Here is a 14,322-nt window from a genome sequence, read left to right as displayed (position 1 = left end):
CTACAGTTACTTATCAAAATCACTTTGCGTTACTGTCTTCTTTTGTTATTTAATCGTATTTCCTCTACTCGTCTTGTCGAGTGACCGACGTCTCTATGCGACAGAAATGTTAAAAATGGGGGGAGATGCGCATTTTGTTGGTGGAAAAACTGGAACTATTTTCAGTTTCTGTCGACAAGTCCGATTATTATAAGCGGCTTTAGGCTTAATTTTTTTAAAGTCGCTTGCAAATTTAATGAGTGGCGGGTTGCGCCTTTTTGGGCTCGTTTTTGAACGTGAAGTTGCTCATTTGGGGTTGGAAATAAGCAGAGACTCATAATAAATCCCAGAATTTGTCCGTCATTAAGGTAGTTTTAGTCAGTCTCTCCTGTTCATCATTTCCCGGATGATCCGTCCCGCTGTGTCTTTATTAATGTCAAGTTAATATATTACCTCTGAATGACGTCGAGCTTCGGGTTGCGCTCCAGAAAACTGCAAACATTGAGACCAATATGAACAGCACAATAAACGTGAAAACAGTCACGAATAAACGTGTCCGTAGTTGGCAATGATTATAATGGCAAGTTAGCACCGTTATAATCATTAATATTACGGTAAGTGTCGTAGCCATCTGAGCTGTGGAGCTGCAGGAGGAGCTCTGCGCTGCGACATCAAACTCAGGGGCGTAACGCAGAATCTGGAGGCTGGGGGGAGGGGGGCTTTAAAATCCTTCTGAGAGTTTTCCAGACAACAGTGGACCACACAAATTACTCATGTTTTTTATTTTTTGTACTGTTTTTTGTACAATCTCTTCAGTTCAACCTTATCAGTAGAGACACATTGTTCATGTTACCATTATAAAATAGCTTACAATTAAGTATTAGCAAAGATCAATGTGATTTTCACAAGAGGCAGAGCGTTGTTGTTAGCAGCTGCTGAAAGTAACTAAAAAGTTACTTTTAGTGTAACTTAGTTACTTTCCAAATCAAGTAGTCAGTAATATAACTAAGTTACTTTTTCAAGGAGTAATCAGTAGTCCGATTAAAGTTACTTTTTCAAAGTAACTATGCCAACACTGGTTTTGGCCAGAGCGGGGCTGAAGGTGGAGTGTTTACAACTCCACTGACGTGGAAAGGGGGCGCGCAGCAGGCATTGTGCTCCTTGGAGGGGGGCTCACCCTTTCATACTTTGAAAACCCCTGTACTAAAATATTAAATTTTAGTGTACTTGAGCACACATTAAGTCAGACTAATGAGTAAACTTCAAGTTCACTTAGGATTAATTAACTTAAAATGTGATATTTTGGAACAACTAATTTTGTGCTTAGTGTATTTTAATAGTATTTAAATTGTATTAAAGCACAATTTAAAGTGTACTTCAACGTACTTATTTTTGGACAACTTAAGTTACATTTACTATACTTAAAGTATATTGCTTTTTATGCAATATAAATGTGCTTGATTAGTATATTTTGACTATTTTTGTGATTGAATTACATTTAAATATACGTAGAATGTATTTTCAGTATATTGGCGTTACATATTTTATATATTAGTAGTGTGATTATGTGACCTCTGTGGATCTGGTGGCTTCTCTTAGTGTGGCAACGAATGACAGGAGCTCAAGCTGGCATCAGTTATTTCCTTTAATTCTCCATCTGTATTTCACTCATGGGCATCGAGGTAAAGTCAGTCTGTAGCATAAAACAGGCTCCTCGATAGTGATTCTCATGGCTCGGAGGATTACCCATAATACAATAATTAAAATAAAATCATTGAAAATTACAGTGATCGCATAGTGGATTTAGTTTACAGTAAAGGAACAACCAGCAAGTGTCCTTTTTAAAGAAAGTAAAGCAATTAACTAAAATGCTCTGAAAAATTAAAAAAAATGCTGACATTTGATTTACTGCATGCCATTTTTATATTTTAGTTTATATAAACTTGCATCTTGGAACAATGCAAAAACATAAATGAACCGTATCTTCAGAAAAAACTGTTACAATAAAACTCAGCCTTATATTAACCATCTGCTACAAGAGGTTTAGTAAAACATACCTGTATTTCACACATGGGCATCGAGGTAAGTCAGTCTGTAGCATAAAACAGGCTCCTGCAAGGAGCAGCCACAATGTTAATATGTGGGAAATTCCCGCCACACTTTCTCACGAACTAAACATTTCTAAAACACAACAAAAATAATAGAATAGAAGAACAGTGTGACCTAGATAAAACATATTTCAATATTATGTAAAAACGAAAACCATAAACATATTTTATAAATAATATTTCTTTATCACATCAGAGACACGTTACCTCGACAGTGATCCTCATTGCTCTGAGGATTACCCATAATACCCCGCTCTTTCTGGGGTGGATGTAATACTCCGTTTAACCAGCAGATGGTGCATTTTAGCAGGATTTAACCTGAACCATTTTAACTATGTTACAATTACAGTATGCTACAGTTACACTTTTGGTTTATTATAATTACTAATGAAGTGACTTTTCAGTTACTTAATGTATTTTTATTATTCTGCTTTGCCACTTTGTACATTAAAGCTTCATACACACTGCAAACATCTAAGACTCCCAGAACACAGAAGGATCAATTAACACACTTTACAGGTGAAACTAATTACGTTGTGCTTTCAATATATTACCGTTTTGGTAATACTTTATTTGATGGGGTTTGCATAAGACTGACATGACACTGTCATCAACATGAAAGAGTCTTTATGAATTTCTGTTGTCATGAAGAACAATTTGGTAAACAATGACACTTTTAATGTAGTTACTTTAAAAGTCCATTAAGTGACAAATTTGCATTATTTTGTAAATAATGACACTTTAATGCAAAGTTGGCTCTTTTAATGGACTTCTAATCAAACCTTTGAAGCAACTTCTCATTAAAAGTGTCATTTTAAGTCGGGCTCGTTTCCGGTGAGAGTTGGACTCTGCCAGGGCTGCCCTTTGACACCGATTCTGTTCATTACTTTTATGGACAGAATCTCTGGACCAGCCAAGGTGTTGAGGGGATCCGTTTTGGTGGCCTTAGGATCAAATCTCTGCTTTTTGCGGATGATGTGGTCCTTTTGGCTTCATCGGGTCGTGATCTGCAGCTCTCGCTGGAGCGGTTCTCAGCCGAGTGTGAAGCGGCTGGGATGGCAATCAGTGCCTCCAAATCATGGCGGCCATGGAGGCATGGCCACCTGGGTCAGGCCCGGAGGGTCAGGGGGGGTGTCCTGCCCCAAGTGGAGGAGTTCAAGTATCTCGGGATCTTGTTCACCAATGGGGGAAGAAGGGAGCGGGAGATCAACAGGCGGATTGGTGCAGCGTCTGCAGTCAAGCGGGCGCTGTACCGGTCCGTCGTGGTGAAGAGAGAGCTGAGCCAAAAAGCGAAGCTCTCGATTTACCGGTCGATCTACGTTCCCACCTTCATCTATGGTCATGAGCTTTGGGTCATGACCGAAAGAACGAGATCGCGGATACAAGCGGCTGAAATGGGTTTTCTCCGTAGGGTGTCTGGGCTCTCCCTTAGAGAGAGAAGCTCAGTGATCCAGGAGGGACTCAGAGTAGAGCCGCTGCTCCTTCACATCGAGAGTAGGGTGACCAAACGTCTGTATTTCCCGGGACATGTCCGTATTTTACGTCCTGTCCCGGGCGTCCCGGGATATTTTCAGAAAGAGAGGAAATGTCCTGTTTTTTGCAGGAACCGGTCCAACATGTCATGGATTCTCCCCCCGCCACCTCCGGTCCAACGTCTCGCGGTTTCTCATTTACTGCCCTGAGGATCACCCATTCCCTTTCCTTCACCTGTTTTATTTTTCCTCTCTCCAAATTTCAGTATCAGTTGTTAAAACTTCTTCAATCAAGACGGGACCTAGGATGTCTGAATATTTCTGTTCAGTTTATTGAGGAGACGGCGACAGATGTTTGATACCTAGCAACCAAAATCAACAGAAGCAAGACAGTGACAAAAGACAGAACTACATTGAAGTATTCTTCAAAATAAAAGACTTCCTCTATCCAAATAAATCATGTCTCGCTCTTAAATATGTTTCACTTCAGCTTTTGTAATTATATACAATCATGTTAAATTCAATTAATAATAATCATTATATAAATTATGCTTAACATATAATATCAATGTAAATCAGTCATTTATGCAAACTATACTTAAGAACAAATAAGTGTAAAGAAGTCACAACATCCATGTCTTTCTCATTTCCTTTCTCTGTTTCTATCCAAACTATTCACATACCAGTTTATGCCCAACTCCGCCATGTTTCTGTGTTTTTCCCGCGCCGCTGCGGCCTTCCCTTCGCTTCCTCTCGCCAAGCAGTCGGAGGGGCAGCAGCTGTTTGTGACTCAGACTGTTTAGACTACATACAGTTTGGACCACATACAGTTTGGACCACATACAGTTTGGACCACATACAGTTTGGACCACACACCGACGCCCAGCAGCTACAGCTCAGTGTTGCCACAACAGAAGGTGATAGTTAGCGGCAGTTTGGACCTGCTTTGTCCTTCAGCTAACCACTGGAAGCTAACATGCAGCGTAATCAATCCAAACGGTTTCTTTTATCAGATCAGTGTGCAGTCTAGTTTTAATATCAGTTTCAGATCAGTAGAATGGTTCCTGTGTAAGAAAATACACAGACACAACTCTACGCTTGAATATCTGAGGGCATTATTTTTCTTGTGTTAGCAGTTTGAAAGAAAAAGTAATATTTAAGAAACAAAACGGTTCCATTTGTCTTAGTATCTACAAAACACACCCATTATTTACCTTGTCACAAAGGGCTTAAGTTATCATTATCAAGTCTTTCTTTGTAAATCTATGTCTGTCTCCTGGGATATATAAATGTCCCAGAAATTAGCTTTCCAACACATAACATACCACATTGATTTTAGTGTTACAACACATTTTAAAGTCCCTTGGCTCTAGAAATAACTTTATTTATAAAGATTTTATACTTACTAATGTAAATATAAGATTACACAACAGAATTTCAATTCAGAAAACGTATGGGATTTGTTAATTGTGTTCAGGGAACAGGCTAACATCAGTTAGCAATACAAGCTAATCAGAACATATTTGTCTGTATTTTGTGCATTCAAATACAAAAACAATGTCTCCACAGATAAATGCTGTACATTGTTTTGTTTTTTGTCAGCCACTGTTTCATTGAGTCAGAACCAATCAGAAAAGCACAAAAGTGTTTTATTTCTCCATCTTTCTGTTAGTTTCACTTGAACGACAGCCATGTTGAATTTGAACTCAGGAATCTAAACTTTGCAGGTTTTCCCTTTGATTTTTCCTGTATGGATCCAGGAAATTCTGTCTATCGAATACAAGTTGAACTCAGCCTAAGGCCTACCGATGATCACACTTGTTTGCACCATGAAGAGAATTATTATTTGATGCTTTAATAAAAGAAAATCACCTGGCTTTCAGCAAACAGTCATACAATTCAGAAAAAAAATATTAAAAGACAGAATTCACAGTTTGAAAAAGATATATTGTATTCAGCTTAGTAAGGAAACAAACAGTCTGCTAAAAGATTTGGTTTGACAGGAGGCCAAATCAGGTCATTTTTAGGTTATAAAACAGCTTTGGTGTAATAACTGCCTCAGGGTCAATTTGCCTCTTCAACAGTTCATATCCTCCATTTGGTATAGGTTCCCTTTCTTGCATTGATTTACTGATTGTAAACAAACTGTTTTATACACATCTACTCAAATTATGGGGTATCAGTTTATTATCTGAAAACTTGGTTTCCCTTTGTTATGCCTCTACTCATTTACTCCAAGATATGATAGATTAAAACCTCTGATCAAACCAAACTAACCTTAAGAGTAAGTAATCTCTTACGTAAGACTACGACTAGGGCATAGAAAGTTCATTTGAATAATCTGTAGGTTCAAAGTTTCTCCCTGGTTGGTTCTAATGGTGAAACATCTCAACGTACCATTTGATACCCAAAATGTTGGGTGTGAAATGATCAAAATTGCAAAGGTATGAACTGGTGAAAGAAAAAGAACAACCAGCAACAAATACCTGGCATAACACGTTAATCAATAAACAATGAGGTCGATTTGACATGTAAGATCACAGAACTGTAAAGCTAACAGCTCCCACAATTTCCTCTGAGTCTTGTGTCAGTTATATCTTTCCTGAGCTGCTGCCAAGGAAGGTGGGGTCGTTGCTTGCCTGTACTTTGTCAAAAAAGTTGAAATCAACAACGTAGCGGCAGTTGGAGGAGCTGAACAGCACCGGTTTGAACTCGTAGCCCCACAGGATCTCCTGAGGGATGAAGGAGGTGCGGCTCTGGCACGTGGCCGCGGTCGACTCCATGGTGCCGTTGAGCATTATGAGCAGCTCGAAGTTTCGGTTGCTCAGGGTTTCTGGGGTCAGTCCTGCCAATGGGCTCTTCTCATCGATAATGTGATAGAAGGTGAGGGGAAGGATCAGGAACGGACAGTCTCCACTGGTGTCCATGTAGAAATCTACGGAGCTCTGGTGGATCTGCGTCTTCTCTCCTTCTTCTGTCACGTTGGACTTAAACAGTTTTCCGGTGAGCTGGCACTGAATCAGCAGACTCTTCCTCATGTTGGCCACTCTCACCATCAGACAAAGCTTGCCTTGGTGCCTGCAGATCACCGCCACCTGGCTGAACTTTATCGTTTCTGCTCGCTTCTTGGGTCGGGCCAGTTTGGCCAGAAAGGCACCGGTTACAAAGATCTCAGCCAGACCGGTGATGACGAGCTGAGCCACCAGCGTGAAGATCGCCAGAGGACACTCTTCAGTGATGTACCGGAAACCATAACCTATAGTGGTCTGTGACTCCAGAGAGAACAGGAAGGCTCCGGTGAGAGTATTTGCATGCATCACGCAGGGGGTGTGGGTAGAATTGTGCCAAGTGTCAAAATCTCCGTTCCCCATACCGATGAAGAAAAAGAAGACTCCAAAGATGAACCAGGTCATGATGAAGGTGGAGGCAAACAGAGTGAGCTTGTAGCGCCACTTCATGTCCACCACCGTCGTCCAGATGTCGTGCAGGTAGAGCTTGACCATTCCTTCCACGTTGTCGATCTGAACATTGTTGTGACCGTCTTTGGACACGATCCTTCGCTGGACCTCTGACTTCCTGTTGACCATAATGCTTTGCAGTTTCAGCCAGTTCTTGTTGAAGCAGAGGTTTTATTGGCACATTTCAGATTAAAAAGCTGGCAACAGACACAAACAGAAATAAGATTAATATTCTCATAAAGCTGTTTTTCTCTAATTGCCAAAGTCTTCAGTCAGTCATTTCTGTATGTTTTGCTTCCAGAGATCCAGATTCTCTTCTAATCTTTGAAAGTTTTAATTAAATTAATCGTGACTTTATGCAGGTATTGAAAGATTTTCTGTCTGTGGACTGTTCAGTGAGTGCTGAGCTAAATCAGTCCTTCAAGGAAAACCTTCAGGGAACCCCGACAATTATTGATTAGGACCAGATCAGAATGCATGAAAGCAAAAGCATATGAAGACATTTGGAAGGATTTCAAATGTTTGTATTGTGATGTAAGGGATTAAACAATAATCCAACAACTAAATAAAGTAAAATCCCCAAACTATTCCAGATGTTTAATCCACAGGGTTTAATGGTAGAGTACATCCGTTCATTACTGAGCCTGATTTAAAGTTACCCTAACATGAGCACTGTGCTGTCCTCGTCCTGAGATTTACATTTTTCAGCAGCTAGACAGCCAGACAACGATGCTCCAATAAACAAACTTCTTTCATTTTTACTCATTTATTGAAGAGTGGCCTCTGACCACTGCCATCACTTTGGCCATCGTAAACTGAAACATAAAAGACTGAGTATTAGCCAACAAACATCGCAAATTAGCCATGCTTGCTGCGAGCTACAATAAAAAAACATTTTCCTAAATGACTCCAGTGTACAATTATTTACGCCACAGTTACATAAAACAAAGAGACAATTATTATTTTCACAATTAACCAATACTTACGAACAAATCTTGTCTGAAACACAACATATAAAGATAATAATCAGCTTTATTAATCCATGAACCATTCTGTGTTGCGTTCCACCATCTTGGATCTTTTCATCGGACCTGCGGCCGTATGTCTTGGACACTCTGGTGAAGAGAGGTTCTGTCCACTGACCACTACCTGATGGTGAGTTGGCTCCGCTGGTGGGGGAGGATGCCGGTCAGACCTGGCAGCCCAAAACGTGTTGTGAGGGTCTGCTGGGAACGTCTGGCGGAATCCCCTGTGAGACGGAGCTTTAACTCCCACCTCCGGCAGAACTTTGAACACATCCCGGGGGAGGTGGGGGACATGGAGTCTGAGTGGACCGTGTTCCTGTCTCCATTGTCGAGGCGGCTCATCTGAGCTGTGGCTGCAAGGTTGTCGTTGCCTGTCATGGCAGCAACCCTCGAACCAGTTGGTGGACACCTTCAGTGAGGGAAGCCGTCAGGCTGAAGAAGGAGTCCTATTGGGCCTTTTTGGCCTGTGGGACTCCGGAAGCAGCTGATGGGTACCGGCGGCCGAAGCGGCTCGGGTGGTTGCTGAGGCAAAAACTCGGGTGTGGGAGGAGTTTGTAGAGGCCATGGAGAAAGACTTCCGTACGGCTTCGAGGCGATTCTGGTCCACCATCCGGCGTCTCAGTGTTGGTGCTGCACTGCTTCCCCCTTCTGTCTGCAGTGGGGATGGTGTGCTGCTGACCTCAACTCGGGATGTTGTGGGCCGGTGGGCAGAATACTTTGAAGACCTCCTCAATCCCACCAACATGCCTTCTATTGTGGAAGCTGAGCCTGAGACTTGAGTTGGAGGTCGCCGAGGTGGTCAAAAAGTTCCTCGGTGGTCAAAAAGCTCCTCGGTGGTCAAAAAGCTCCTCGGTGGCAGGGCCCCGGGGGTGGATGAGATCTGCCCGGAGTTCCTCAAGGCTCTGGATGTTGTAGGGTTGTGTTGGCTAACGCGACTCTTCAATATCGCATGGACATCGGGGGCAGTTCCCCTGGATTGGCAGATCAGTGGTGGTCCCCCTGTTCAAAAAGGGGGACCGGAGGGTGTGCTCCAATTACAGGGGGGTCACACTCTTAAGCCTCCCTGGCAAGGTCTATTCGGGGGTTCTGGAGAGGAGGGTCCATCGGATTGTTGAACCTCGGATTCAGGAAGAGCAGTGTGGTTCTGGTTCTGGTTCTGGAACACTGGACCAGCTCTACACCCTCAGCAGGTCCTGGAGGGTTCTGGGAGTTCGCCCAACCAGTCTACATGTGTTTTGTGGACTTGGAGAAGACGTTCGACCGTGTCCCTCGGGGAGCCCTGTGGGGGGTTCTCCAGGAGTATGGGGTACCGGGCTCCTTGATACGGGCTGTCAGGTCCCTGTAGGACCGGTGTCAGAGTCTGGTCCGCATTGCCGGCAGTAAGTCGGGCTCGTTTCCGCTGAGAGTTGGACTCCGCCAGGGCTGCCCTTTGTCATCGATTCTGTTCATTACTTTTATGGACAGAATATCTGGACCAGTCAAGGTGTTGAGGGGATCCGTTTTGGTGGCCTTAGGATCAAATCTCTGCTTTTTGCGGATGATGTGGTCCTTTTGGCTTCATCGGGTCGTGATCTGCAGCTCTCACTGGAGCGGTTCGCAGCCCAGTGTGAAGCGGCTGGGATGGCGATCAGTGCCTCCAAATCCGAGGCCATGGTCTTGAGCCGGAAAAGGGTAGAGTGCCTTCTCCGGGTCAGGGGGGGTGTCCTGCCCCAAGTGGAGGAGTTCAAGTATCTCGGGATCTTGTTCACCAATGGGGGAAGAAGGGAGCAGGAGATCGACAGGCGGATTGGTGCAGCGTCTGCAGTCAAGCAGGCGCTGTACTGGTCCGTCATGGTGAAGAGAGAGCTGAGCCAAAAAGCAAAGCTCTCGATTTACCGGTCGATCTACGTTCCCACCCTCATCTATGGTCATGAGCTTTGGGTCATGACCGAAAGAACAAGATCGCAGATACAAGCGACCAAAATGGGTTTTCTCTGTAGGGTGTCTGGGCTCTCCCTTAGAGAGAGAAGCTCAGTCATCCAGGAGGGACTCAGAGTAGAGCTGCTGCTCCTTCACATCGAGAGGAGCCAGTTGAGGAGCATCTGGTCAGGATGCCTCCTGGACGCCTCCCTGGTGAGGTGTTCATGTCCCACCAGGAGGAGGGGAAATTCAGGACACTCTGGAGGAACGATGTCTCTCTGCTGGCCTGGGAACACCTTGGGATTCCTGGGAACGCCTTGGGATTCCTGGGAACGCCTTGGGATTCCTGGAGGAGCTGGAAGAAGAGACTGGAAAAGGAAGACTGGGCCTCCCTTCTGAAACTGCTGACCCCACGACCCGACCGGGTAAGCGGAAGAAGATAGATGGATCTTGGATCCATTTTCTATATTACCGCCACCAAAACAACACAACAAAATATCCACCAGAGTGCGTTCTAGTGCGGTTTTCAACTTTGCTGTCCCAGCTTAGCTAACAAAAGGCAGCACAAGCACTGTTAGGCTGCAGCTAAGCTAATGCAATCAGAAAGGCCCTGAATGGGATCCAGAAACTCTTTCATGCACTTATGTGCCAAGCAAAAAACGACTTTACACACCTTGACTAAAATATTAACCAGCTTGTAGCCATTATAGTTTTCATCTAAGGTCCACTGAGTTAAAAATTAACAAATGATATTAGAGACCAATAAGCGAGTTATTGGTGTGTCGTAAACAGAATTCATTAACTGAAGGTCAGTCAGAAAAACATAAAACTGCTGCGGATTAATTAATGGCTCCATGTTTCATCAAAGTGCCAAAGTCAAAACAAGCCCAGATCATCATTCCTCCACCACCGTACTTGAAACATAAATTCTGCTTTCTTTAATTTTCTAATTTAAGTTTGTTTTTATCTTACAGTAAACTTGAGTTACGCAGCGGCACAATCATTAAAATCACAAATCCAACTATGAATGGCTAAAAAAACAACAGAATGAAGATTATGGAGTTTCCTAGTCAAAGTAATGAGTTATGATGGAGATGTTGTGGTTCCACTGTGGCTGAATAAAGCAATTCTGTAAATAAATGATTCAAAATTAGACTCCGACTGGTCTGTTATCTTCTCACTTAGTTTGGAAGTTTGTAGAAACACAAAATATTAAGAGATATTTTTGGTCTAGTTGGTCAGGTTCACTTGAAATGAGACTAAAATAACTCATGATTAACTTTTCAGGAAGATAGGAAGGAGCTTGTTTTTAATCAGTAATTCTTAATATTGATCAAAAATTCTAAATAAACTGGCAAATAATTCATTAATAATGTGACATTTTTCCCATGTTTTATGTGAAATAATCTGCCAGTGAATCTGGAACTTTTTCCATTAAAATTAAGAAATTATTGACTTAAAATAAACTCCTTTTTCTTCCTGAAAAATTACCTGTATGTTTGTTTTGTCTTATTTCAAGTGAATTAAGATATTTGCTTTAGAAACTGGAGAAAAACTACTTGGTACAATTTTGTGTTTTGCAGTGTTCTCCTAAGTAATTGAAGCCATAATTTGAAAACAATATTTTGTCTTTTTTCACTTTATGTTTGTCTGAGATCAAATTTATTTTGATGCCCTTAAAGATGGAAGAGTGACAAAAAATATCAAAAACATAAGAAACATAAAATACTTTTTAGTACTTCTATATAAGTACCGATTCTTTATTTTGATCCAAGAATGCCAGTATCACCAAACTGAATATTATTCCACAGAATTATTAGAAATAAAATGAGTCCACGTGTCCTGAAGTTATCACATGTAAACTGTTCATATTTAGACACGTTTCCTCTGGAGTAGATAAAGTGTTAGCCATGAAGCATTGCAGGCGGCCATGTTAATTAATAATCAATCATTTCTTCATCAATCTGTGTCGTACTCACCTCTGAAAAGCTCGTCCTCATAAATGTGAAAGCCGAGCCTGAGCTGAAGTTCAGTGTCTTCTTTCTTCGTTTGTTGTGAGATCTGAACTTTGGCACAATGAGGATCGGAGCGAGACAAAGCCGAGCGTAATCTGTGATCCGGGGGCCGGCTCAGTTTCCCTCCCCTCACCTGTCCACAGGTAGGAGCAACAAGGTGACCGCCTGACGTTTGTTTCCTTCTTCTATGGTTGTTGTTGCTTCACACAAGCCCAGATTTACGGCTTTCAGAGCATCTGAAGGACACGACGAACTTTGTGACAGATAAAAGGCTGAAATAAGGTCAAACTACCGGAGGAAGGCATGATGTGAAATATCTGATAAATTCTCTAAATCTCTGTAAATATGATCTCGAATAACATTTTGACACCTGGAGATATACATAATAATAATCCTGAGACCCAATGACTGTAGTTGGTAATTTATTTAATCAGGAAAATGCTGCAAATGGACTGGTATTAATAAATAAATGTATTTGTTGTTGATGCCTCAATAAAAGTTTCAGTTTGTGATTTGATCAGATTTTGATCAGGTGTTTTTTTCTAACCTGCTGTAACTTTAGCAAACGAGAGGAAATTTTTACTAATAAAATCAGAAAATGTGGTTTATGTTTATATCCAACCCCCATTACTCTGATACCCTGAAAATAAGATCCACTCAACCTGAATAAACCTGATCAGGGCTGAAACTGACAGTTAATTTGTTAAATAATTATACTACTGATTATTCAGACAACTAATTGGATAAAAAAATTTGACATTCACTTTTTATTTAAACACTTTTAGCCTTTTTAAAACAATATTAGAAATACATAAAAAATGTAAATAGGCAGATAATTCAATTTCTTTTTAAATAACAAATAAAAATACCAAAAAATGTTATTGCATTTTTTGGTGTACGTTTGATTTTTTTGTAGATTAATTGGTTCATTTTTTATTCATTGACTGATTAATAATTGATAGCAAAAGGAGGTTTTAATGAGTTCTGGGTAAAACGCCTTTACAGATAAAATGTTTTTTTATCTTAAAGGCAAATATATACATTTGTACAGTTTTGGCTTAATTACGGTTCTGAGTATATGGGTTAGGGTTAATTGATTAATTGATTACTAAATTAGTTGATGATATTTTTCAATAATGGATGAATAATCTCATGCCTGAGCCCAATAAATTAAAATGACCCTCAGTGTAAATCCAGTTTGGTCACCGCTGAAGCAAAGGAAGGAAGTTGTAGATAATCGTGTTAAATGACCTAAAAAACGCCAAAGTTTGTTTTAATGAGACGAGATGGAAAACATGGACAGAACTGGAATTTAACGGGACTCAGTCAGCTGAACGTTTTCTGTTCATTAAATGTTTGGAAAAAGTTTTTTCTTTTTAAAACAAAGTGAATGATTAGTGGAAATAAGCAGCAGCAGGGCTGAATGACAGAATACCTGTGGTCTAAACAAAGTCTAATGCGGGATTCTGCTGATGGCTGTTTGGTGTTTTGTGAAGAACGGGACACATTAACTTATTAAACAAACACTTAATTTAAGTGTTAAAGAATGAGAAGAGTCCAAATGAAGCTAAAAACAAACGTCCAGCAGAGGTTTGGTGTAAAAACTGAAGAATTTTGTTTATCAGCAGAAACAGAAGAAGTGAAGTTTGTCTAAGTGAATTAAACGTTTACTGGGTGACTGACCTTGGATCCTCAGCTTTATTATTAACTTCATTTCCACATTCCTGAGAGCCGAGAGGTCGTCGCTTGTCGCTTCTTTACTGCGGTACAAAATGAACTGGAAAATCTCATTCTGATGCATTCTTGTCTCCAAATGTTGATGTTGGCAACTGAAATGAGCAAAAGCAGATTTTCCAGAAATCACCAACAATAAGCAGTTTTTACAGGTTTCCTTTGTTTGGACAAGAACTTTATGATTCAGTTTAACATGTTTAATTCAGGTGAAACCCAACACTTTATTTCAACAGGATCATGTTAAAATATTCAAAATAATTCAAATGAAATTGAATAAAAGAACTGCATGTGATAAAAGAAATTTAAACATCTACAAAGCAGGAGCCTCCATTCTTTATCTGCAGAAATATCTGATAAACTACCTTTAATGTTTCTCTGACATGTTAAGATAAAACCAAAGAGAATGTTTAAAACGAACATAAATGTTATTTTAAACTTTATGTCTTTTTTTCCCCCTTAGATTAATTCAGAGACAAATAATCTTCCAGTTTTATTAAACAGTTCTTATTTTAACAATTGCTTTTTTTTAGTTTGTTTGTTTTTCCGACCGGCGTTGCATTAATTTCAATCCTTTATTACTTCTGCTTTTATTTTGAAATTTTGACAGAGAGTCGTTCAAGTAGGCGGAAATC

At 40.8% G+C, this 14,322-nt stretch overlaps 1 protein-coding gene across 2 annotated transcripts; it reads right to left on the bottom strand.

Annotated features, from left to right (window-relative positions):
- Positions 1-4,779: 4,779 nt before the first annotated feature.
- Positions 4,780-14,230, bottom strand: kcnj15 (potassium inwardly rectifying channel subfamily J member 15). Of its 2 annotated transcripts, none has more exons than XM_044140514.1 (3): positions 13,640-14,230; positions 11,921-12,192; positions 4,780-7,214 (listed from the first exon to the last, which is right to left on the bottom strand). In XM_044140514.1, the coding sequence occupies exon 3, from the start codon at positions 7,144-7,146 to the stop codon at positions 6,151-6,153; it is 996 nt and encodes a 331-aa protein (XP_043996449.1). In that variant the 5' UTR covers positions 7,147-7,214; positions 11,921-12,192; positions 13,640-14,230; the 3' UTR covers positions 4,780-6,150. The 2 variants fall into 2 exon arrangements, with proteins under 2 accessions (XP_043996449.1, XP_043996450.1); XM_044140515.1 differs by having other exon boundaries at positions 11,921-12,089.
- Between the last annotated feature and the right edge of the window lie 92 nt (positions 14,231-14,322).

Source organism: Gambusia affinis, linkage group LG15 (genome assembly GCF_019740435.1).
Source record: "Gambusia affinis linkage group LG15, SWU_Gaff_1.0, whole genome shotgun sequence".
NCBI lineage: Eukaryota > Metazoa > Chordata > Actinopteri > Cyprinodontiformes > Poeciliidae > Gambusia > Gambusia affinis.
Note: the sequence above shows the minus strand (reverse complement) of the source record. Positions and strands in the feature narration are given on the sequence as shown.

Bases quoted from the DNA above. Each gene is read 5' to 3' on its own strand.
- kcnj15 (XM_044140514.1), bottom strand. From the start codon at position 7,146: ATGGTCAACAGGAAGTCAGAGGTCCAGCGAAGGATCGTGTCCAAAGAC.